This window comes from Pocillopora verrucosa, chromosome 4, assembly GCF_036669915.1.
Source record: "Pocillopora verrucosa isolate sample1 chromosome 4, ASM3666991v2, whole genome shotgun sequence".
Classification (NCBI taxonomy): domain Eukaryota; kingdom Metazoa; phylum Cnidaria; class Anthozoa; order Scleractinia; family Pocilloporidae; genus Pocillopora; species Pocillopora verrucosa.
Genome location: NC_089315.1, coordinates 1,800,229 through 1,826,121, shown reverse-complemented (window position 1 = coordinate 1,826,121; position 25,893 = coordinate 1,800,229). Strand labels below are relative to the sequence as shown.

General features: G+C 39.6%; 3 protein-coding genes across 3 annotated transcripts; 2 read left to right on the top strand and 1 right to left on the bottom strand.

The window, feature by feature from the left end:
- Nucleotides 1-433: 433 nt before the first annotated feature.
- Nucleotides 434-1,934, bottom strand: LOC131772674 (adenosine receptor A1-like). Its single transcript, XM_059088636.2, has one exon. It carries the CDS (start codon nt 1,810-1,812, stop codon nt 847-849), a length of 966 nt encoding a protein of 321 aa, XP_058944619.2. The 5' UTR covers nt 1,813-1,934; the 3' UTR covers nt 434-846.
- A 1,337-nt stretch (nt 1,935-3,271) lies between these two features.
- On the top strand, nt 3,272-12,483 carry LOC131772656 (uncharacterized). Its single transcript, XM_059088614.2, has 3 exons — nt 3,272-3,351; nt 4,887-5,897; nt 6,088-12,483. The coding sequence occupies exons 2-3, from the start codon at nt 4,889-4,891 to the stop codon at nt 11,103-11,105; spliced, it is 6,027 nt and encodes a 2,008-aa protein (XP_058944597.2). The 5' UTR covers nt 3,272-3,351; nt 4,887-4,888; the 3' UTR covers nt 11,106-12,483.
- Nucleotides 12,484-14,453: 1,970 nt separating this feature from the next.
- LOC131772640 (putative helicase MOV-10) lies at nt 14,454-25,679 on the top strand. Its single transcript, XM_059088593.2, has 18 exons — nt 14,454-14,559; nt 15,917-16,383; nt 16,910-17,148; nt 17,759-18,002; nt 18,680-18,784; nt 18,852-19,014; nt 19,417-19,562; nt 19,892-20,071; nt 20,660-20,804; nt 21,208-21,369; nt 21,558-21,670; nt 21,881-22,086; nt 22,404-22,587; nt 22,878-23,109; nt 23,494-23,676; nt 24,144-24,232; nt 24,390-24,505; nt 24,993-25,679. Exons 2-18 carry the CDS (start codon nt 15,929-15,931, stop codon nt 25,064-25,066), a joined length of 3,036 nt encoding a protein of 1,011 aa, XP_058944576.2. The 5' UTR covers nt 14,454-14,559; nt 15,917-15,928; the 3' UTR covers nt 25,067-25,679.
- Nucleotides 25,680-25,893: the final 214 nt, after the last annotated feature.

Genomic DNA, 25,893 nt, shown 5'->3' with positions numbered 1-25,893 from the left:
GTTTTTCTCACCAATCAATGAACGTTTCATGTTAACATTTGAACTGAATAACTATTTTTTTTTTAACCAATTGATAAATTATAAACCAATTCCTAGAGACGAATTCGTACAATGGGCTCAGAAATTCGTCTTGCTTTCAAACCTACGGCCCATAATCATATCATTTTTTTTTAATTGGAAGAAGATATTATCTACCGAGTCAATATATAGCGTCTGCGTTTTAATCGAGTGCGCCAGCTTGTCTGATTTGTTTTCGTTATATGAATATGCATTTAAGATCATTCAGTTATCATGTTCTAAATTTAAATTTGTTGAACAAAAAACCAGAGTCACTGTAGTCCCACGGAAGAAGTTTTGATGTCCAGAATTATTCTCACAAATCTTTGGGTAAAGAGGAACAGCGAGGTCTGAGCATTTTAACTGGTTTGGAAACTACACAGCTGCCAAATTTTATTTTACATTCAGAACGATCCAGGCCCTGTTTTACATTTGAAAAAAACAGGAAAGAACTTAATCTTCTTCATTAAGACATCATCGCTTACAAAAATTTCTTTTCTAACTCATTTCTGCAAATTTTCTTAATTCAATAGGGCTTTAATTTAAGGTGTGAAGTCAATGTATTCCTCAGTGACTTGTTCTCTCGGTTATCTCTTCCGCATACTATTTACACATTATCTTCCTTGTTAAATGCGTGGCAATAATTGTCTGGTTAAAAAATATGCGCCCACTTGCGCTTAAAAAATGGTTTTAAAATAAAGAAGCTGTTTACATATGCTCATACAGCTGTTTGCATAATTTTTGAAAGTTTTAAACTGAAACTGGAAAATTTCCTCTGTAAAGTTTTATTTATACTTTAGTCTCTTCGCAAAATTCATTGACCAGTATAGTTTCATTGCCTTTGTTTGGAGGGAATTCGTTATGACTTGTTCCTCCCACACGATTTTGTTTTCTGGAAAACAAGGCTTGAAAGCTTTGACGGTATGGCTGCATTCTCCAAGCGTACAACAACGGGTTTAGGGCAGAGTTACTGTACAGAATCGGGATGGACAATCGATAACCTGCGATGCACCATTTTTGATGAATACACTCTTTACAGTAACGCCGGATGGTGGTGAATACCCAAAACGGAACGAGAGAAACGAAGAAGACAAGAATTATCAGACAGGCAGTCGTCATCAGTTGTTTCTGCATCTCAGCCGATCGCCTGGATATTTTCTCTTTTTGGTAGAGTCTTCCATGTCGATGTAGCACCATATAATAAGCTGCCGAGTATGTGAAAATAATCGTGACAAGTGGTAGGACAAAAATGAGGTAAAGAAACACAACATCGTACAAATCTCGCTCCACTACCAGCTCCAGACAGCTTGTAACAATGGCTAACAACCAACACAGCACACAACAGAGGATGGTTTTTGGGATGGTCACGGAGCTACGATAAACGTACGGGAAGGCAACAGCTATGAACCGTTCAACCGCAAAAATGATCATGATACAAACACTCGCGCGCACGGTTATCTGCGAAACGATCTTGGCCTGAAGCATGACATCTTGCATTGCCATTCCTTCCAGAATATGTGCTATTCCAACGTCTACGGCGGTTACACATCCCGTTAGAAAGTCTGCTATGCTCAGAGAGACCACAAGAACTGCGGTGGCGTTGCGAAATTTCTTCAGCGGATCTTTATAGATCATGAACAGGAGGATGCCATTGGAGATCGATATCAACAACGCGAAAAAGAGCAGTACGCCTCCGTTGATAATGAAGACATGAGATTTGAAGTCTTCATTGCCTTGATTAAGGCTGGCGGTCATCTTTACCAAAGTAGCAGAAGAAAAGATTGGGGACCTTTCTGTTTAGCGACAAGCGACAACTGGCGTTAAATGCGGAAATTCAATGTATACTAAGTGCTTGTGGTTTTCACGAGTCGTTTCGTTCGTTCAAATGATAATCATTAAGTTGCTATTACCATAGTACACCTGCCTACTTTAACAAAGGACAAGTGATTGTTATTTTTGTTTCCTCGTATTCGCCCGGCTGAAACCTGATTGGGAATCAGCCTCTTTGGTAGAGGATCAATGAATTTTAAATTATTCTGAATCACCGACTCCTTTTTAAAGGAACGCTTTCTTGAAAACCCTGGTTCACCTTGACGCACTTCAGTTAGCGCTGTTAATAATGCCCGTTTTAAATTATTGACTTGAGCATTATAAAATTTCCCCTATAATATTTATGTCTTTTAGGTTAAGTCCTTAATATGGGCACACATAAATAAGTGCTTTGTGATTAGCTCTGACAAGCCATATAGTTTTCCCCGCGCCCCATGAAGAACTCGACCGGATTGGAGATCAATATCAGATCATTGCAAAACAAGTTGGTGAAAGGAGTTTGTTTCCCTTGATACAAATTTATTTTCAAATTGTCTGTTTTCTGATTTCTAATGTAAAGAAAATGAGATGCTAAAATATATTTCGGACTCTCATTCCCGTAGTAGAAGAAGAGAAATCTGGCTTGAATAAATCAAAGGTTAAATTCCCTTTAGGTGCAAAAAGGACAGCTTTAATAGAATTTTCAAAGCAGAGAAACACTGGTTTAACTTGCACATACCAATCTAATCGAAAGCTTGAATGACCACATTTAGTTTTCAGGCCAGGCGCAATTCCAAGAATTGATGATCTTTTCTGGCTCTTCTTTTATCTACAGTTATTTCGTGGATAGAAGAAATGATTTGCTTTACCACATAAATCACGAAAAGTATTGAAAGTTAGCCGTTGAGAACAATAAAGTGATAAACTTAGTACACACTAAAATATCTTTATCGTTTCAACGCTATTTCAAACACGATCTTAGCCAGGAGCAATGAACTGAGACATATTTGCATCCACATTTAAAATGATAACAGTAAATCATTGAAGAATTCGTCAGCATGATTTGCAATTCATACTCTCTTCTTCTCCTATTGCACAACAATTTTACAGAAATATTCACCGAATAAAGACACAGAGAAAAAGTGCTTCTCTTGTTTCTGGTTTTTTCTCCTCAACACCCTTCAATTCTACTGGCACGTTAACACTTTCCGATTTTCATCGAAGATTCGAATCATCTGTAAATAAATGCAGCAAACAGATTCTGTCACGAGAGGTTTAAAAGTTGGAAGTCATTTGATGTTCCTCGCACTCAGTCTACCTCTCCTAATTGAATTTTAATGAAGCCCGCAGTGAACTATGGGAACGTATCCGAAAAAAAAAATCAAAGAAAAATCCTTTGGTTTCCCAGAAAGGTGACGTAATTATATGAATGATACCAAGAAAGTTACTCTACTAACTAACTACGTTCTTAAATCGACATTTAAGGTGAGTTTGATCCGAAGATGTAATATAGCGTCATTATGGAACACTTAAAGAGGAACTAAGTCAAGTTAGGGCTTTTCCTTTGGCGCCTTTTGCGGTAAATCAGCTCGAATATCTCAAAACATACTTAACGTTGAATATTATGCTTAGAATAGTTAATTAGAGCTGTTCTTCAGTGATCTCAACGCTCACTGTATATACTTGGAATAGTTACTAAGAGCTGTAATTCAGCGATCTCAACGCTCACTGTATCTAACATCAAATTGGAACTTAGAAATCATTTTATTTCATCGTATGAATAAAGGAACGACTGACTGGATACGGAATTTTGTCTACTTCAATGCGTAAACATCAAACTAATTAACTGTTCGTTCATTTGGAACCTGATGTACAAACAAATTCCTGATGAACATTCTATCAGGTTGCGTTAAAAAAGGAAGACAGATTAATAACCATGAACACGGTTGTTAGGACAAACAATGATTTTAACTTTTTAGTGACTTCACATTCTGCGGTGAAATCGACCGAGCGACTGTTGATGCCGACATTGTCAATTTTTCTCAGCCGGTAATATTTACGAGTTAGCCGTGAAAACATACTTGATTATCGAACTTGATGCATGAACCAGCTACTCCGTCGCTTTGTAGCGTACCTCTACCCGTTGTTACGTCTTTTTTTCCATTACTTTTTACCTATTGCTAGATGTTTGAAGGTAGCACTGCCAAGGACACATTTGAAGCAAAATCGAAACCGGAAGTTGAAAAAACAATTGGCTACGCTCAGACAAAAACTATTTATGTCCAAGGCCAAACCTTTTCAAATAATTCAGAGCTTAGCCGCCACTTTAGTTTTTGTTAAGGTTAAGAACAAGTTGATTTCAATAAAAGCTTTGAATTCGCCGACCACCATGCTTTTAAGTTGTACCGTAGCACGCTGATGGAACTTCTGGAGAGCCCCAGAGTAACCGACCTTACGATTCGCAATTACGACGTCTCAATAATGTTTTGTTTTGTCTTTTCTGCAGTCCTCGAGGTTTTGATGGTTTTCAATAAAGGCATTAAAAATTTTCGTAGAAACAATTAGCTAAAGCTCATTGCGTGTATTTTGTCATCTAAAATTATCTTCAAGTTTTAAACTCAACAAAGACAGCTTTGTATCATCGTCACACAATTGGCAACTCAGTGGTATGTTAAGTGCGGGGATTCCCCGAATTCAAAACAGAAGATGATGCAAAATAATTTCCTTCATAGAGCTTCTAACTTTAATTGCTTCAGCCACAACTTTCTTAACCGCATTGGATTAACACTGATTACTTTGTTCAGAGGTCGAAGATAAAACTGTAACGATAACATAAAATAAAGGATGAACCTTTTATCTGCTACTCCCATGTAGTCCGGCGTATTGGGTGACAAACAGTACTTAATATGCAAATCAATTATCGTCCATTCGCAAGCACTTGTTTATATTGAATCAAGACGACAAGATACCACAGTTTTCTAATTCGCTTCGTATCAATTATTTCTGTTCTTTCATTGAAGTAATGCCCTCCCCAAGTGCTCCTGGGACGATCGGACAACTAACAAAGCCGGAGTACAGAAACTGGCTTGCTCTCGGTCATGCGTTAACAACGGAGCTGCGTCACGGTCTTCGCCCTTTCGTTACCCGTGCGATGGAGTCATTTTATAGAAATGTGTCTGCAAGAGTTGCCGGACCCTGCACATGTGTCCATATCCCGAGAAGAAAACCAAATGAATACCACGACATGAGGACCTGTCAGTGGGCTCACATCCTTCAGGCACATCATGACAAAAACAGGCCAAATTGGAAACAAAGTGATGGTAGTAAGTGGATGGATCCAATCCTAGGTCCTTGGGAAATAGCCAAGCTCTTCCTCCCTGATCAGGGAGGCCATGCAGATATCAAGAGCGCAGATGACATGGACATCGCTGGTATTCTAAATCTGATGTCCTGGTGCAGCCACTTTACTGTTTCACTGCCCTTGATCAAAGCCGTCCGTGACATTCGAAATGACAAGTGGGTGCATGTGCCACAGCTAGAGTTAAGCGATGCCGACAAGAGAGTCGCCTTTGACACAATTGAAAATCTGCTTCAGGATCCCAATATAGTTCACGATCCAGACGCTCAGCAAGCCTTAAGAGAAGTTAACAACCTTAGGCATGTTTCAGACCTGCAGAGTATGGAGGCACAAGTGTTAGCCGACTTAAAAGAAGTTTTGACAAAAGAGATTTCTAGCATTAATGACAATTTGACAATGTTGATGGAGGAGTCCGCCAAGAACAAAGAGCAGCAAAATCAGCTCCAAGAACAACACGAGATTCTAAGAAACCAACTTAATGATTTAAATTGGACAAGATTACCTGAAGAAAGTCAAACCTGGCCTAATACATTTGGAAACCTGATAGGAAACCTATTAGGAAACCTGATAAGAAATATCAAGCCCGTGAGAAAAATCCACCTCATATCGTGGTTCATGTTTATGCTCCTATGTAACCTCTGTATCGTTTTAGAGGATTCTTACGACGGAGATGGTGAGTAGATAAAACTTTAAATCGGAAATAGGGATACGTGAGGATGCTTGATAGTTAGATTATCTATTCACTGTTTGGAATTTTATCACGATTTATCAGCTCTAGATCTGAAGTGGTGATCAAAAATCCCAAACGTTTGTACATACACCGTATTCAAATTTTCAACAATTTGTGAATCTTGTTCCTGCAGGATGTACGCTCCAAGATTATAATGATCAGTGGGAGTTGAAGAATTTCGACTTCAGCGATTTCATCAATTCATCGAGAGCAGAATTCATCGGCCGGCAGTGGCTGTACCAAGAAATGGAAACTGTTTTGGAGCACACTGAAAAGCGTGGTGTTTTAATAACTGGAAATCCAGGCTCTGGTAAGTCTGCTTTCCTTAGTTATTTGCTTTGTTCCAGAACATCAAGCCCACTTATTCACAGCAGAATCCTTGGGTATCATTTTTGCATGCACTTCGACAAAGGAACGCAGAATGGAGCCAAGTTCGTTCGAAATCTTGCCAACATGATCGCGTCGAAACTGGAGAAGTACGGCGAAGTCCTGGAGACTGATCCCTTTGTTCGAAGAGTATTACACAAGGATTGTCCTCAAGACTCAGAGTGGTGTTTCGAACAAGGAATACTTACCCCCTTGAAAAACCTCGGACTGGAACTTGAAGAACCTTGGTATATTGTCGTTGACGCCTTGGATGAGTGTGCAAATGACAAAGCAGAGGTTCTCAACATTCTTAAATCCAAAGTTCGACGCCTTCCAAAGTGGCTGAAGCTGATTTTGAGCTCACGGAATGTACGCACCATCACTGCAAGTTTCAAAGGGCTTAAAATAGTAGAGTTACGGTCGGACGACACAAAAAACCTAGATGACATTGATACATATTTATCCTTTAAGGTGTTTTCTTGGAAAGATTCCCTCGTGCATAAAATTAAAATGAACCTTGCAATCACAAATAACGAGGCGCCAGCTCAGAAAATTGTTTCAATTTTAACCGAGAAGGGTCGGGGAAACTTTCAGTTTGTTAAAGTTGTGTTGGACTTGTGGATGGAATCAACCCAAAGTGTCAGTTTGGATACGTTTCCTCAAACTCTTGACACCACATATCAGCTATACTTCGAGAGAAAGTATGCCACACCCGAATCTTTTCAACCCCTGCGAGCAATTTTTGAAGTACTTGTTGCAGCATATACCCCCCTTACTATCCATGAAATGCACTTAGCACTCAAGCTTGGACACCCAGCTCTTGACTTAGAGTACGACCTCATACCAAAACTAGACCTTGTATCTTTGTTCTTGTGGCATGGATCAGGAGAGGATCTTATTCGGATTCATCATGCATCTTTGTCTGAGTGGCTCACGAGTGATAAAAACAAAGGGAAATTCTATTATATTAAGAAGCAAAATGGTCATAACCGTCTTGCAAAGTACTATCTGAAAAAGGCTGAAGAAAGCAATTTCCCCCTCAAGCCGGATAAAGCCTTTTACCTGGCGAGTCATATTGTTGAAGGGGGTCTGGATGATCCTTTGGTGGAGCAATTTCTGTCCCTACCCTCACGCCATATTAATTCAAGCGACGCTTTGACTCAAATGACAGCACTTCATCACAGTTCCAGCTGGTTTAATGCAGATGTTGTTAAACTTCTCGTGGGCCACTTCAGCGATGTTGACATTGTAGATTACAACCAACGTACACCAGCGTTTATAGCGGCAACTTCTGGATACTTGAAAAACTTGAAGATTCTGTTTGGTAGAGGAGCTAACCTCAACCGTAGAGCAGCATACTTGGATTTTGAAAGTGCCTCTCACTCCAAAAATCCCATTAAAGAGTGTAGAAGAAAGCTTTGCGGATATTCATTATTGCATACAGCCGCCCAAGAAGGTAACAACGATGTTGTAGCCTTTCTTATTCAGCACAAAGTGAACATTTTCAGCACAACTGGAGCAAACAATACTGCTGTGCAACTGGCGGCGGCAAACGGACATCTTGAGACCGTCCAGACTCTTCAGAGCGCTGGGGGAGAATTGGATGACATTTCACTACATCACGCAGCAGCTGGGGGTCACAATGAGGTCGTACAATACCTATTGGGAGAAGGAGTTGTGGATGACTGTGTCCAGAACATCCCGTTTTTTGCCTTTTCTGATGCAGATGAGTTTAATTTCGAGTCTACAAAATTACGTTTGTATGATAACCACCATCTTCACCTGCGTGAAACAGCCCTTCATGCGGCAGTCGCTCGAGGACATATTGACGTGATTAAAACTTTGTTGAGCGAAGACCAAAACGCTATCAACTGTCCAAATTCTGCGACAAGACTCCCCTTACACGAGGCTGCGTACGCAAATAACTATAACATCTTAGAAACACTGTTGAAGTCTGGAGGGGATGCCAATGTTCATTGTGATGATAAAATGTTATCAACGAGTGCTGGTTCCTTTACAGATGGTACATTGCTTCCAACTCGCTGTCCGTGTGGATTTACTGCTTTGCATATCGCTGCTAAGCATGGCTACCATAGTGTTGCCGAGCTGCTTATTAAGTACGGAGCAGATCCTGACACGTTGGATTGTAATGGCTCCATGCCACTCCACATCGCCTCCTGCCACAATATGCCATCCCTTGTGACACTTCTGGTCAGCAGTGGGGCAGATATGAATGCACGAAGCCTGAATGGATCGACACCCCTGCACAGTGCCGCGTCATGTTTTTCAAAGGACGTTTTCGGGCCTCTGTTTGACCTGGGATGCGATTACCAAGCTACTGATGGCGAGGGAATGACGGCTTTACACTACGTGGTAAAAGAAGTAACGCACGTGGGTTCTGAGTATTTTGCAGACTTATACGTCACCAATCCCAAGGGTTGGATAGAGAAACATTCCGGAGCCTCTCAGACGATCATGAGCGAATTGGATATTAAATATCCTTGGTTGTATACCTTGATCAAGCTTGTTAAACTGGTTTCCAAGAAAGGAAAAGCTAATCAAATTGATACTCTAGCTATGCAAGACCGGAGAAATCGAACCTTCTTCCATATATTAGAAGAGAAAATCAGTGCTTTCAATTACCTAACAGGAAGCAGCCGTTTAAGCAAAAGTTTTCTTGTGTTATCCTTAACTCCTTTCGTTCTTTCTTACGACATTGCAGTCTCTGAGAAGTTGAAGAACCATGTTGTTGCGTTAAATAAGCCATATGAACAAGCTTTGGTTGCAACGTCTTTAAAGAGGGTCATATCGCGAGCGTATACATCAACATTTACGAAGTTTAACTGTTCATATCTGCTTGATTATGTGAGGCTTCATTTCGTTTATGCCGCCAACACCCTATTACAAGCAGGTGTGGACGTTAATTGTCGAGGTGCCTCGGGGTTAACTCCTCTGCTCGTTTATTTGCGCATCGGTGGCCGTCATATGTCCAAAGTTCTTGTAAAACATAACGTGAAAGTGGATATCAAATGTGGAGATCCCTTCGAGGATTCAGTCTTCCACTTAGCATCATATCACAAACTGCATTACCTTCATTACCTTTACAAATATCTAATGGGGAGTGATAGCTGGCAAAAATATCTGCAGTCAGAAAATGCGTTGTTCGACTACTTTCTGGACAAATACGACGAGCGCTTCGACAACGGAAACCTGAAAACAATTAAGACTGGCGATGGACCACTGACCTTAGCCATCCTGTCTCATCCTGACGGCAGTAACGTTTTAGATGAATGTTTTGATGCAGAGGGCTATAATGCTCTACATAGAGCGGCTCAGGGTGCAAACCTGGTAGCAATTGAGAAATTTCTTTCTTTAGGTGCTAACCTAAGTATAGAAACTCATGACGGGTCCTCCCCTTTATGGCTTTCAGTATTATATGCTATAAAATACAGGCCTTTTCTAAACCTCGAAGTACCCAGTGCACTCACAGCTTTGGAGGTTGAATTCGCCTCACTTTCGGCCTCAGCTATTTTAAATCATTTCCTTAAAGATGGGACCTTGGATATTGGCTGTAGTGAAACGCGTTCTGATCTGACCCTTTACCACGTTGCAGCTACCCGAGGGATGTGGCAATTTATTGCACATTTGCTCTCTAGCAGTGAAATTATTGGCGTTGATGTGGACTGCCCCAATAAAGACGGAATTACTCCAATGTACTTAGCGTTATTTATTGGCGGCGACTCGTGTGAGTGGCACAGTCCATGGTGCAAAGTTGTCGACGTAATAAAGAACTACGGTGGTACTCTTCGATATCCCTCGCTAGAAGCAGAGTACTTCCTCATCTACAATATGTTCTTTGGAATGAATCCTAGCAGGTTGTTTCTAGAGCTTACGGAAGATGAGATACTAACTCTTCAGGAGGGCTGTGGGCGCGATGAATGCCGAAAATATAAGGCTGCAAACGTCAACCTTTTCAAAACATCTGACGAAGTAGATAGAATTCGCGTCGATTACCAGAAGAAGGTGGACAAATGTTCTTCATTCATAGCAGATTGTCCAGCTGACATAAAAAGAGGTTTACCCCATTTTACAATTGTGGTGATTTTCCTTGACCGCCAACAGGCCCTAAAACTTAACTTTCTAGATACTCGAAATTCTCTTGTTACTTTCCTCGACGATGAAATCGAGCGACTGAAGAACCTTTTGTTTGTTGCCTCGAGACCTCATGCAGAAATGCGTTGTACAAAAGCTCCAAAAGATTACAAACCAAAGGAAGAAACCATTGATATGTGTTACCAGTTTCGTGGTAAACAGGATCTCGAAACTCTACTTCACAAATTTTATCGCATTTACAAACAGAGCCTCGATTTAGTCCTAGAAAAGTCGGATGAAGTGAGATCTCACATGCCTTTAAATGGTAAACTGCCACGATTTTTATCAAAGATGAATTTTGCATTAGCTGATTACGATACTTCCTTAAATTGTGACTGGCAAGCAATTGCAATCAAGTATGTGCAGCTTAGTTTCCAGGTGCGCAATTTGAACTATTGGATTCAGGCTACCCACAAAACGTCTACAGTGCCAAGCGTATCGGGTTTTCTTTCGAAAAGAATGGAAAATGCTATCCTGCAACATTCAGAAGAGTCACTTAAACTTGTTCTCAAGCTGGCATCCGGACACCCGACTGAAGCCTTTAATTATCTAAGAACTTTGAGATTTACACGGCCACCTATGTGGTATGAGACATTTGGTGTAGGAAACTTTGGGCAGAGAATGGGTCCGTAGGAGATAACAATTTATGTCCACTTTTTTGACTGACCTAATGAAGAGAACTCCAAAACATTCGATTCAACTAAATTTTAATCCACTGATCGATTCATTTTTTATTACTGAGTGACATAATTAATTTGACAATGTAACAGCTCGAAATAGCTCGTAGACAAAATTGAATTTTTTACGGAGTTAAGGAAACACAGTCCGTGGTTTAAACAGGTTTGAAAGGGCCTCATTTGACCATCTGTCCACTGGACTCGTTTGCTTGTTGTGTTTAACGAATGTTTTGAGTGGTCCCATTTCCCCCTGTTTTTATATCTCTATAAATATATATCTTTCTTGTGAAAAACGTTTTTACTTCCATCATATCTAAACTTGAATCGCGGTTAAGGAGGGAGTTTGCTTTCTCGCTGAAAACTCAAATATTAATTTTTGTACATTTTGATCAATGAATCGTCAAATCAAGCTGCTAATATAATGTTTATTTTTTTATAATGCCTAGAGAACATCACAGCGGAAAAAAAATGGTTTCTTTTAGTATTTACCTAAAAAAGCCATAGTCCTCAGTCTCCGAAAAAAAAAGTTAAATTTCTCTTCCTAAAATCTACAGATTTGGGTCGATTATTCAACTGAATAGGAGTTTTGTAAGCTGTTTTAGTTTTAATCTAGCTTGTTCAGTACTCCAGTGAACAATTAGAACGTAGGAGTAAAATTTGATCGTGTAGTCCGATCGTCCTGGTCAGAGTAGTCCTGAGAAGTCGCCGGTTGCAGAGACTTATATTTCGATAACCTTAGTGGAAGTCCAGCAAGAGTCTTCTGAGAATGACTTCCGCTTAGGTTGCGAAACGTCGGTTACCACTACCCACAGTGGTCCTTCTCAGGACGATCAATTCTCTCACGAACGATGAGCCCAACGCGATCAAGGCGTCAAGCAATTGCAAGAACCCCAAATATGACTTAAATAAATGTAAGTAACTTTCTGAATTAAAAATAACCAAACAGTAAATGGGACGTTAGCAATTTTTCATTCGAGCTCTATTGAGGCTTTGGCTAAGATTCTGTGACTACAAGGCTGAAATACAGTAGTTATGAGCTACCGTAGAAGAGATTGGTCAGAAATCCGGCAGATTTCTTAGGCAAATATATTTTTTAGGCCTTTTGGGTTTGGCATTCCAATTATTTTGAGCTGACTGATCGATAGAAGCTTCTCATCAACTATCTTCAGTATCAAAGTGTAAAATCAAAAGCAGAGCAGTAGATAGGGCACGGTCAGAGAAATCCCAACGTAAACGGTAACACCGTTGTTTTCACCTATTCGAATCTTCGCTTTGTGCTAGCTTTCCTGACCAGTCAACTCTACCCTGACTACCGTTAAACGTACCAAATTATGTCAACGTTTTTACTTAGAAATAAAGTATTGTTTTGGAAGTAATTGACTCCTTATTTACTCCTCGAGTTACCGACATGGCCAATAGTTTGACAACAAAAAAAAATCGAACGAAATCCCAGATAGCTTCGCAGCTAGCCTGCCAGGCGCCTTTTAAGGACGAATTTGGGTTTTAAGATTGTTCAAACTCTCGTCATCTTAGCAGCAACTGAGCAAGGAAACCCTTCAAATTTAAGGTCATCATCCCTGTAGCTGCTTGACTTGTTTAAAGCCGATGAAAGGTATTTTATTGAACAATGGACAGCTTCAATGTAATTCATTTTGAAAATTTAAAAAAAAAAAAACAGCGAAACATTTCTTTAACTCATCTCTCATATTTACTTAATGTCAAGTTTTGCCGACTAGGCTCAGTTTTCAGGCCAGGCGAGCCTCTTAGAACTACAAGTGTCTAAATATATCTCAAAAATTACAGGTCTGACAAAAGCGGTCAACTGAAAACAATTTGCATCTTAACTATTTGAGCGAAGAACTGAAAACTGCTTCAGATCACTTTGCCAACATGATTTACAAGCTGTTCGTGTAGACAACAAATTCTAAGGAATTTTCTTCCACTATGTATTGTTGAAATTCTCTAACTTCAATTTATGAGACATAACATATGAATTTAAATTATAGGTTTTATAAATTCTACGCTCGGCTAGCTCTTGTGTATATCGACAGCATCCATTGCTATAATCTTTAGCCGTTTTGTTGATGAGTTCGGTCGGATTTCCTTGATAGCTTCCAAGGCCTTTTCCATTTCCTCGCTGTTAAGCCGAGCTAAGCGATCCACGGCATCACAGATCATTTCCTCTTTCTTGATGATCCATTGCAACTCTTCCTCCACAGCTCGCTTTTTCTCGTCGTCAAACCAATCTTTGAAGAGGAAGTCCCCGCTTTGAAAATTCTCTGCGTCAAACTGCTTCCATGTTCTTATCCCCGTGAAAGCAATCAAAAATGATCCCTCGGCAACGGAGCGGAGCTTTTTCATTTCTTCCTCCCAACAGACCACTCGAATGGTTCCACTGTTCTTGTAGCCAAAGCCATGATGAAAAATGCCTCTCCTGTCCAAGAAGCAGACCAGAGTCCTGGACTCGATGTCATCTTTTTTGCAAAGCATAACTCCATGCCCAATATCGTGAACTCGTTTACTCAAAATGTGCAGCAGATGCAAAGTATCCATTGTAAACAAATGTAAATAAACGATGAAAACGAAGTACGGAGGAAAGTGAAAATAACAGCGCTTTCATTAAAGGACTGGGCTCTAGGTTTCTGTCCCCCCAGGTTTTTTCCAATCCCTACTCGCCCGTAAAAACCCATGTTTGAAAATTTTATATTCACCTGGTTTTACTTGAACTCTCTTCATTTTAATGCTAGACGTTTGTCCCTTTGCATTTTCGTATTACCTCCTAGGAAAAAGTAGGGCTTGAGTGTGAATCTTAACATCGCACTGGAGGAAAGTAGGTCTAGGTGAACGTAAGTTGCCAACATTTATATAGCAAAACAAAATCCAAGTCTATTTCCACTTCCGCTCTTCGGATGTCATGCAACGCTTAAACGCTTCCTTTCAAAGGAGAAGTGAGTGACATCTCAAACAACAGCTTCGAAGAGGTCTGATGAAATTTAGTCCCTTTTACCTCTTTTTTTAATTGTTAGCTCACACTATCCGAATTCACTTTGAGAAGCATTACCCTCGAGTTAAATGGCAGATATATCAGCTTCGTTTCAGGGATAAACAGTATTTATTTCGTTTTGAATTTTAAAGTACTTGATTCCCAATAATCTTATGCAAAATTGTGTTCCATATCATTGAATTTTAATGTTTGAAACCACTATGAATGACAATTCACGAATATATGTACAAGTACATATCCGGGACATCTAAAATAATAAAATCGGGGCTGTTTTCTCGGAAATCTGACGTCATAGCCCAGCAATACTGAGAAATCGACCAAATCAACAGAAAAACCGGATGAATAAAATTGTGCTTAGTTCTCGTAATATTCAGTGGAAGAGATCGAAGGCATATAAAGCTTGAAGGTGAGTTCTAAAGTCGAGGATTTTCGTAATCATACTGGTGTGTTTCTCAATTTTTTTTCTGAATTATGAGGACGATCTCTCTTTTGCTTTCCCTGGCTGGGTTATCTGAGATTCTGGCTTCGTAATTTTCAACTCGTTCTTATTTTAGTCTGTGACGTTTTATGCCATACAATTTTTTTATGGGCCTTTGTAAAACCCTCGGTCGTGAGAAATCCTCATCTAAATTGGCCGATCGATTGTGCGATGAATATACTATGCTCGTTTCTAAGAAATGACATCATCGGTGTAGTTTTCTGAGAATTCTGTCTTGGAGAGAATTAGCTAACGCAATTGTTCATTCAATACTTACGATTCGTGCGCAGTACACAGATTTGACTTCAAGTGCAGCAAAGTAACGATGAAATCATTGGAGATTTTTCGAGCTTCGTTAGTGCCACCGATGTAAGGAGAATAAAAGAAATTGAAAGTGTTTCCGTATGACATTTCGCACCCCAGGTGCAAACGTTTCTCACATCCGGTTGCCGTTGTCGCAGAATATTTCCGTAATGCTCGAGAGTTTCGTCGACTATCTAATGCTGCATCCAGTGAAGATCGCAGGTCGAGAAAGATTTAAAATTTCTTGTAACGTGATCATAGTTTATAACAAAAGTTTCAGCCGGCCGGTGGGGTAAAGCCTCATAATTATTCTTAGCGAGCAGTTTGATTGAAGTTCACCGAGCACTGCTTTCATTTTTGTCTTCAAAAGACGAATTTTAATGGTCAGGAGTTACAGTAGACTTTTTTAGTCAGTCTACCAAATTACAACTGTCTGATTTCAATAATTAGTGCTTCTTAAGGTGCCTTATGACTTGGCTTGAGAGCTCGGTATACGTAAGAAACGAAAGTAAACCAAACATTAAGGATTACTTATACAGTAGGTGTGTACGATGTCACCATCCTGCAAACCTTACACGACTCTCGGTTTAAAGCATCGAACATAACTTCCTGTTAGCTTCATTTTAGTCGAACGGGTCAACAAAATTATCTTTGGTATTGCATCAATCGTCGTATTTCCGGCCTGATTTCCCTGAATAATTAGTCAGTTTTGGCGAACATATTGAAGGGCAACGACTGAACATTTTGGAGTTAAAAGCAGCTCATGCTACTGAATATATTTCTCCTTTCCTTTTTACGTAGTTTCTTTTGTAAATCATTAACTTTGCCTTCGCGGAGACGTGACTATTTTCACTCGGTCTTTCGCCTTGTGTGAAGTGCATATCATGTTTCTTGTTTCACTTTAATTTGAATCAAATGCATGTGCGAATCGCAACTGTGAATCTTTTTTGTTTAAAAAACGGTTTGATCATTCCCATTACAGACATATTCCACAATGTATCGTAGTCGCCGCCCTAGGTCGAGCAGAAGTCTTGAGCAGGAGAAAATTATTGCCCAAACGTTTGTTAAGTTTCTGGAGGACAACAATCGTAAGGAAGACATGTTTGTAGACGAATTGAGGCAGATATACCAAGAAGAATTTCGCCGTCTGTACAGCACGCTGGGTATGTCATTCTCCAAAATTTTGAACACACTCACGTACCATATAAATGCTTGTCAGCAACTTCAAGATCGTGTTATCTTCGGTGGTGGAGAAGCCGCAGCTCTTCAACTCCTCACTGATGATCCTGATGATGATCTTTGTTACCGCTCGCCCTCGAGCTTGAGCCCTTTCTATTGTAATATATGTAAAAGAGATCTTGGAAATGATAGAGCTTACAGCAAACACATCGAAGGGGTGAAACATCGCCAACAGTACATCCTCATAACGATTCGAAAATCACTGAAAAAGTAAGTGTTTTCCTTTGCAAGGTAATTCAAAGATATTCTATTGTTCTGCTTTTTGCTAATATCTATTTCGTTCCTGAAGAGAGTCAGGAAAAACTAGTTACAATACTTACAAGATTACAGAAATAATGATTTAATTTACTTCATTGTTTCCATTTAGCTGCATGATTAAATAATGGTTGCTTTCTAGTTTCTAGAATGCTCACATGTAAATTAGGGACAATTTGGACGTGTTCAGATATGATTTTATATTTTTCTTCCACAACTGTTCTTAGTACGGGAAGTAAGTTTCCCCCCTACTGCTGTCCCGTCATGACTAACCCCCTTCTCTCTGGTTAGTTAAGTATTTCCATAGATTTATATGACAAACATCATTGAAATCTGAGGATCAAAATTGAAGATATGTTTCTTGTATGGTTGTCAAAATAAGGGGCGATGTTTGTTAAGTAAGGGAAACAGCAGACCTGAAAAAACTTTGAGACAATTCCTAGGTAACAAGTCATTTTTTTTTCTGTTTTTGTTCATCCAGGCCAGAGCTTGTCTTTGACAAAAATGGGATAAGAGTTACTTCAGATCCCGCTGGAGATGAACATGGTGTGATTGAATTAAAAGTGGAGAGTGGAAAATACGGACAAATTGTGTTAATCATCGAGAACCTCAGTGAGGAGACCATCACCCTTGAGGATATAACCCTACTGTGGAGTGTGAACTTTTTTGATTACTCAGAAATATCCAGTATTGGGTCTTATGTGGGTCAGCTCCACCCAGGTAATTTTTTGACCGGCTCACCAGAACACTTACGAAATTTCCTTTGTTAAGTTTCTTCCAATTTTCTTTTAATTGTGACATTGATATTAGAGAAATAGAGTTATGATGGAGAAAGAAGATATATTTGCTGTAGAAGAGAGAATTTTCCTCTTGATTAATATACATATTTTCCCAATAAATCCTGTCTGACAGGGCACTCATTAAATGGTTGAGATGATTTGCTATGAAAAACATTTGTCTCTGATGGTTTAGGACTGTCCTGAAATCGCTGCCAAAATGCACATCAAAGACACCGATCTCGACGCCTACAGACTAACTGTTCTATTTCAGTGTGACTCGACGTTTTTAAGAGTGTGAACTTAATAACAAGGTTCCACGTAAAGCGCTTCTAGTTTCTTTTTTTCTTGTAGGTCTAACTGATCATTCGGCGCGAGCAAAAAATATTACATGTATTGTGTTTAAATTGCGCATATAGTCAACTGCTTTGGACTCAGTCGAACGAGGGCAGTCCATTATCTCGTGAAAACTGCTTTACTACTGAGTTTAAATTGCTTCGTAATGTTATGCATATCTCTACAGTGACGTGAGGAAATGGATTTTTATTTGACAGGTTGTCAGAGGAGGTTCAGGATTGGCTGCAAACGTCGCCGGGAGTTTGGTTATTCGTATGTTCCCGGTGTGCTTACATTTCAGACCGAAGACGGGGTGGAGTTTCACATCCTTAGGTTTTTTTCTGTGCGCATCGTGAGTGACTTGTACGATGACTTGAAGCAGACTTCAGAGTATAAACCTCCCCAACGGGCAACAGAAATTCCCAGGGATGTTAAAACATTTGGAGGGATACCCCTTCCACGGTACAGTATGGCATTTTCTGCGTTGCTGACTTTTCAATTATCGGTTTTTGTGATTGTTCTTTTCCATCATCCGTCTGCGTTGGTCCACGGAATACCTGAAGAAGTGTCACTGAAATACTTTAATTCATTGAAAAAGCTAGTATGAGTTTGAAAAAAAATTCTTTTGAGGCATCAGTACCACTTGCCATAAGCCAACCAACCTACAAGGCTGAATACTAAGACGAAGGACATGCACCTTCAGTGTACAGTTTCAGTTTCTAGAGACGCTTGTTAAATGCATCTCCAAACAAAAGAGTTTCGGCGACTGGTTATGCAACTAATTATGCTCCAAAATGTGTGTTTCTTGGCATTCAAAATTTCCTCCGAGGAAGTCTTGTATTAACAAGAGTGACTCTTGTTACTAGAGTGCTTATTATTTTTATTATTATTATTTTTTTTGATGAAAAATGCGTCCAAAACTTTTCTGAGACTTTCCTCAAATCGATAAACGTAAGTAACACGTACTCATAAACCAAGATATGGATTCGTACATGATTATTTTTTATTTACTGACTTTCAGGCAGAAAACGAAGTAACTCAGAGGTGATAACTCATGTGCTCAGTTATGCAATTCAAATATTGCATAACTGATATTGCAATCACTGATATTTTTTATTTTGATCTTCCTTGCCTTTTAGTTTACAGAGGAATGGCTTAATTATGGAGAAGCTGGACTTTTACGAAATCCCTTTAACTGTAAAAGCCCAGGTCATTAAAAGCAATCAAATCCGAGAAGGACTTTGGTAAGGAAACTTTGTGCTTTAAAAGGAGGTGTATAATCTGCAGCTCACCTGCTTGTCTTGTTTTCAGTGAGCGACTGAAAAAGAAGTTGAGCTTTGACAATTACAAAGAGAAGTTCTCTCTGCTTCTTCACGTGGAAGAACTACAAATGCAGAAGGATATCAGAAACTATGATATGAAAGGAGTTGAATTTCAACAGGAAAGAGGAGACAGACGCTTTCTGATCTTAGAGGTGGGTGTATATTCTTAATAACACATGCTACATTAAAAGCCTTTTTTGTTCGCCGAAATAACACCGATGCTGAGAGGAGCAATTTTTCCTCGTTTATTTTCCATTTATACCTGAAAGATTATTTTCTTTCGGCCACACTGCTTGCTTTCGAAAACCTCTGGGGTCTGGGGTTCAATTTTCTTCGAGGACTGGGGGAGTTTAGCACTCGTCCTTCCATAATACGATGATGAATTTTCTATAATTTTTCTGTTGGACCACTTAGTTTACATTTTCCTCTCGAGAAAAAGAAACATGCAATAAATAAATACATAGGAAGAGTTTATTGACTAAAAATTTCAGTTTCGTGGTTAAGTTTTGATTTTATATTTACATTTATTTGTTGTTATTGTGTGTGAATTCTAGGTACCTGGTCTTGCAGAAAATCGCCCGTCCGTGTTACGCGGTGACAAGATCTATGCCTACGAGCCAAGTGTATTACAGCGGCGATACGAAGGAATCGTGCACAAAGTCCAAATGCTGGATGTGAAACTTGGCTTTAACATGAACGAGTACGTAGTGCATTAGTCAAAGTATATCATAAGAAGGTATCATTGTTCTCAGAGTCTTGCATGAGTTCCTTTTACCGGCCTAGAAAGCGAACCATGAAAATTGTTACTTTACGATAGCCGGCTTATTCTATATAGTACGATTAGACTCGGTAAACTACAACGACTTATTGGGAAGAGACTGACGACTGAGGAAGTAGCAAGGTTTTTTACGAAAGCATTGGAGAAGAGTTGAAAGCAGAACCCGTCATAAGAAAATGGCTCTTTATAGGAAGTCACCCCCAAGGGGTTAGGAGTGTCTTGTGATCTCGTATCTCATATTTCCTCCTCAGTATGCCTTATGTTAAGGGTAAGAAGTTCGACATCCAGTTCACTTTTCATCGACTTCCAGTACAGATGGAACATCGCGCGTGCGAGCAGATTGCGTCTGTGAACAGGCAAGACATGCGACACGTTCTCTTTCCATCAGATGACTGTCTCGATCAAAGAGGAGAAATTAACAAGGAGGTCCGGTAGGTTATAAATTATAAGGACATAATCCTTTAGTGATAATTCACGGTATTGCCATGCTCCACACTAAAGAGGTGCGATTACAAAATGGGAATCACTGCGACGATGTATAAGTGTTAAAACAAATAATGTACGAGTCATAATATTTTGGCCTGTGGATAATTAGTGATATAGACTGATCACCATAAGTGAACTACAAATATAGAAACTGCAGAAAATCAAAGTCTGGAAGAAATTATAGGGATTCGACAGCGCTTCAGACTCATTCCAGTTCTAGAAACCGACTGGGCACGATACTACCATTAGAGTTTTGAAGCTAGGACTTGCCAGATCTTAAAGTAATTTAGCTCTCTAAATAATGAATATCCCGAGAGAGCATCTTTTTCTTCCAGTGCGATCTTACCAATTGTCGGCGTAGAGATGCAAAGCTTCTTATTGTCCACCTAACTACATATATAAAGCTTGATCGTTGACATTTACCTCATCGGTGTTATTCTTTTTTGGTACAACCACATGCAAAGTAGATTTTCCGACTTAAAGAGCACTTTTGAACGGTTCATACACAAAATACAGTAATTTCTTGTTTTCAGTTTCTTTTACGACCGCAACCTGAACAGTGAACAGGAGCAGGCGGTCCAAAAGATTGTGTCAGGATCTTCACGCCCTGCTCCATACCTCGTGTTTGGACCCCCCGGGACTGGAAAGACGGTTACTTTGGTCGAGGCGATTAAACAGGTGAAGAGGATTTATTGGGGAGCTTTCCCATTTCTCACCTATTTGATAAAAATGGCTCTAGCTCTGAATTGAAATATTAAGTCGATTCCTAGCGTACGAGTTGCGCTTTACCGCCTGTAACCAATGTAAAGTGTCACCGGAAATTTTCAGCAAAAACGCTTGCGAATTTTGCAAGTAGATCTCACAGGAGCGTGAATCCTGACTGGCTATGTACTCGTAGGTAAACGCTAATTCGCCTGGTTGGTTTTCAACGCTGAATCGTTCTATTTAGGGTCTACTGGGTTATCCCGACGAATTGAAAGTTGTCTAGGTTATTTATTTTTATAGCATTCTGGCATTTTCATTAACGGACTGAAAAATACAACCAGTAATTCGCTGTCTGTCTTCTCTTCGTTACTTACAGGTGCACGCTTTGATTGGCTCAAGCTACATTCTGGCATGTGCGCCAGAAAACAGCGCTGCTGACTTATTAGCCGAGCGCCTGTTGCCTCACGTAGATAAAGGCAAATTGTTCCGGATTTATGCTACGTCAAGGCCGTGGGACTTTGTGCCTCAAAAGCTCAGGGTGAACAGTCTAATCCTTTCCTCTCATTATTATACAATAGAGTCATTTGGACAGATGGTTCCAAGATTCAACTACCATAAATATTTAGACCCTAGATTTTACAGAAAAATGTTACGCAAAGGCTACATCTGAACTAATCATAGTCGGAGAGATATATCTAGCTTCTTAACCTAATGTTCACTTTTCAGGACGCACGAGTGGTAAATTTTGACCCTGTGTTACGTGAAGTGTATTTCCCCTCTAAAGAGGACTTGATGAACGACTATCGCATAATTGTCACAACTCTGATAACGGCAGGAAGGTAGGTGGTAACACTGTGTCTGTAATTGAAAATTTCAAATTACATTACAAACCTGCCAACATCAAAACTGATGATAACGCCACGTAGGCATCTGAGCATATTATCTCCCTTGCAAACAAGAACGTTTAGGAATTAAGAAAATCAAACTCGTGTTCTTTCTACAAGAACGTTTTGACTGCCAAAACTTTTATTTTTGCATCGTTTTCTCAGGTTGGTGTCAGCATTGTTCCCACGAGATCACTTCACGCACATTTTCATAGACGAGGCGGGTCATGCAACAGAACCTGAGTGTATCATCCCTGTGGCGGACCTCCTGGACCCCAATAATCCCAGTGGCGGTCAGCTGGTACTTGCGGGAGACCCTAAGCAGTTAGGCCCAATCCTCAGATCCCCAATATCACAGAAATATGGACTGGGTGAGTATGTCACAAATAATATCTGCAACAGCAGTCACTGTATACATATTTCCCTGTTTTTCTGTTCCCTTATAGCCCTTTATGATCATCTGTTCTAATATGTCGAACAGAAGACAACAGGAACATTCAAAATTCAGGCTAAAGTTAACATTTCAGACAAAAGGTTAAAGTCAAACCTTCAGCTCTTTGAAATTCGTTTTTTCGATTTATTTAAAACAGTTATTTCCAAAGTGATAATCAAAGAGTTTTGCTACTTACCCGCCTAAAAGGAGGGAAAACTTCCTTTTAAATGAGTCGCCTTTGTCTCACATTCACAGAAACTTCTCTTTTGGAACGGCTAATGACGTCATGTCCTGCCTACGATCGTGGTCGCAGAGGGAGTTATAATCCAAATCTGTTGACAAAACTTGTGAACAATTACCGTTCACACAGAGCCATTATCGAGATTCCTAAGCAGCTGTTTTATGAGAACGAGCTGAATGAATGCGCTGGAGATTTCAGGTAAAAAGAAAAAATAATTCGCATTTTTTGAAAAAAAAAAAACCTTACACTACAAAGCCATAGCAAATGAGAAAAAAGCTACACTTAAGACACTAAGTACATCAAAAATTAATATTGGCAATAACTTATTAGCGAACTACCCGTAACACAGGCAGTGATACCCGTTGGAGAGTTGTCTTGAGGCCCAAAAGCATGCTAACGACTCGCGCTTTATTTGACACTACTTTCCTACGTCAACCGAACCGGAATGTAAAACATTGCACTGCTAATATTTACCTGTTTTGTCCAAGAAATGTGATGATAGGCTGGGAAGAGCTTCCGAATAAGAACTTCCCGATCATTTTCCATCCGGTGTTTGGTAAGGACGAGAGAGAAGGTAGCAGCCCTTCCTTCTTTAATGTGGCTGAGGTGGAAACTATTGAGCGATACCTGAGGAAACTGTTAGACGATAATGTGAGGAGCAGAGGACTAAAGCACTTAAAACCTGAGATGATTGGGGTGATATCTCCTTACAAAAGACAAGTAAGTACAAGTGTGGAACTTATCTTCCATTGTTCCTGGCGTTAGACGATTCGATACGTACATTCTGTGATATCTTTTTTACATGATTAAATCTTTTCAAACGGCATTCCAATTCATTATTTCCCCAAAAGAATGGATGTCTACTCGTTTGCGTTACCAATTATCCAGTTGTTGTCACCAGGCCTCGTGGCCCGGGCTCATTCCTCCAACTATAGGGTAAAGAACTTGGCATGCATCACATCACGCTCAATATTTTAGTGATCCGAGCTCATCTCTTAAATTGACAGTTCCCCACCCTGGGCGTCCAACATCCCGGCAGATCTCATCATTAACAGTTAATCTTTCACTCGTTATTGCTAATTGGAATTCTCTTTTCATGGCAAGGTGCAAAAGATTCAGAAAATGATTGAAAAAAGACGCTTTGGTGGCGAAATCAAAGTTGGCAGCGTGGAAGAGTTTCAGGGGCAAGAAAGAAGAGTAATCATCTTGTCAACAGTCAGGAGCACCAAGAAAGAATATCTGGAGATGGACAAGGACTTCCGCCTCGGATTCCTCAACAATCCTAAGGTATGGTCTCCAGTTAATCTTTGCGTTTGACTAAAACTGCAATATGCAGGGGCAGGTTCATTGGTGCTTTTTTTATTTCAATTCCGACCATTATTATTTTGTTAACATTATTGGTACATCAAGGTATATAGATTCAATCGTGGTTGGGGGAAAGTTAGTAAATTGAAAATGGCAGAAATTATGGCTGACTACATTTTTAAAAAGGTTCAGAACTCCTTTGAAGGGTAAGAAGTGGCTGGTTTAATCAATTTTACGTTTGTCATACCTCTCCTTTAACCATGAATCCCAAGGTTTATAATTTTGGTATTTTCCTTAACTGAGGGCAAAACATTTATGTCATGCCCAAAGAAGCTCGGGTATGGATGAAAAAGTAGTTCATGGATATACAGGGAGACTCCGGTATCGCACATCCCTTTGGATTATCTAAGGCACTTTTATCGAGTAACATTTTTACTCTTATCCCCCAGAGATTCAACGTGGCCATAACTCGTGCCCAGGCTCTCTTGATTCTCATAGGGAATCCAGACATGCTCTGCTTGGACGAGAACTGGAAAACGTAAGTGGGACAGATTACATATATGACAACTGTTAGAAAATAAAAGAATGTGCCAGATACAACTTGAGTAACTCAAACCTTTGCTCTTTTAAACTGTATAGGTTCTGTGCTCTCTACTAATGCAGCAAAATCTTATTTTAACTTTTTTTTTTACTAGTTTTGTAGATTATTGTCGAGAAAACAAAGCTACTGTTGACGTGGAAAGGAAAGAAAAGGTGGAAGACATCGCAGATACTTTAAAAAGACTCAAAATCTTCTCCTCAGCCGCTTCAGGTGAAAAGCAGAATTGATTTACTCCCGCTGTAAAAAAAGAATCAGATAAACCACAGGCGGCCCAAGCTCACGTCTCGAGCCAACGACGTGTGACTCGGTGTTAAGTTAGGAGAAGAACGTTTGAAAATTTGAACACGTTATAAGGATAAGTATGGGGAATGAAATATGGTCGCTTCACAACGATAAATATTTCGAAATAAAATTAAATAGTTGTTAAATATTCGAGTTAAGATGTCAATCGTCTTTTAAAGAGATAAAAGGAAATAGAGAAAAAATCTGAGTCCTCCATGAAAAAAACCAGAACTCAGAATTTGCAGACAAACGCTCTATCACTGAGTTACAGGGAACATAACTATGAACAAGGCCTCTACTATGTTCATAAATTTAACAAGCGTGAGGAATGATGATACGTTGTTGTTATTTGTTTTATCCATGTTGTCCTTTTTCCCTCTAATACTTAATACCGTTATACACAATTCTCTTTTAGAATATGACGAAGACGGCTCAGAAATTAGCCAGCGTCAGCTTCAAGAACACCCAGAGTGGACTAGGCACGAGTAAATGTCTCTATTCCTACGCTCATCTTGTAATTAATATTTAAACAAATCATCTTCAAGGACTTTTTATTTGAACTTTCAGTGTTAGATTTTGTAGGTTAGGTTTTGCAATTGTGACAAATATTATTGCTACACACTTAAAGTGACAGGCGCTGTCTTCAGATGATGAATAAGTCAGTATTATTTAAAGAATTTGTAAATTATTGTTTTACACGTTAAACTAAGAAAATTGCGAACACACGGCTCTGAAAGCTTTATATACTGTAACAGCAGTGTATGGTTATGTGGTTTAAATTTCAAATGTAATCATTCTGGTCATATTAATGTGTTTGTGAATTTCATGTGTTCGTCATTGTTGCTGTTTTTGAACAGTATTTTAGCGAAAAGTTCACATCTGTAAGTGAACACATCTGTTAGTAAATTTATTACAACTTAAGAGTCTTTGAAAAAAAATCTGTGCTAGCAGTGAAATTATTGGTGTTGATGTGGACTACCCTAATAAAGATGGAATTACTCCAATGTACTTAGCGTTATTCATTGGCGGCGACTCCTGTGAATGGCACAGTCCATGATGCAAAGTTGTCGACGTAATAAAGAGCTACGGTGGAACTCTTCGATATCCCTCGCTAGAAGCAGAGTACTTCCTCGTCTACAATATATTCTTTGGATTGAATCCCAGCAAGTTCTTTCTGGAGCTCTCGGAGGATGAGATACTAACTCTTCAGGAGGGTTGTGGGTGTGATGAATGCCGAAAATATAAGGCTGCAAACGTCAACCTTTTCAAAACATCTGACGAAGTAGATAGATTTCCAGAAGAAGGTGGACCAATGT

Excerpts from the sequence above, each read along its gene's own strand:
- LOC131772674 (XM_059088636.2), bottom strand. The coding sequence starts at position 1,812 with ATGACCGCCAGCCTTAATCAAGGCAATGAAGACTTCAAATCTCATGTC.
- LOC131772640 (XM_059088593.2), top strand. The coding sequence starts at position 15,929 with ATGTATCGTAGTCGCCGCCCTAGGTCGAGCAGAAGTCTTGAGCAGGAG. Across the intron at positions 23,110-23,493 it reads TATCTCCTTACAAAAGACAA|GTGCAAAAGATTCAGAAAAT; the intron begins GTAAGTACAAGT and ends TTTCATGGCAAG. Across the intron at positions 23,677-24,143 it reads GATTCCTCAACAATCCTAAG|AGATTCAACGTGGCCATAAC; the intron begins GTATGGTCTCCA and ends CTTATCCCCCAG.
- LOC131772656 (XM_059088614.2), top strand. The coding sequence starts at position 4,889 with ATGCCCTCCCCAAGTGCTCCTGGGACGATCGGACAACTAACAAAGCCG. Across the intron at positions 5,898-6,087 it reads GGATTCTTACGACGGAGATG|GATGTACGCTCCAAGATTAT; the intron begins GTGAGTAGATAA and ends TTGTTCCTGCAG.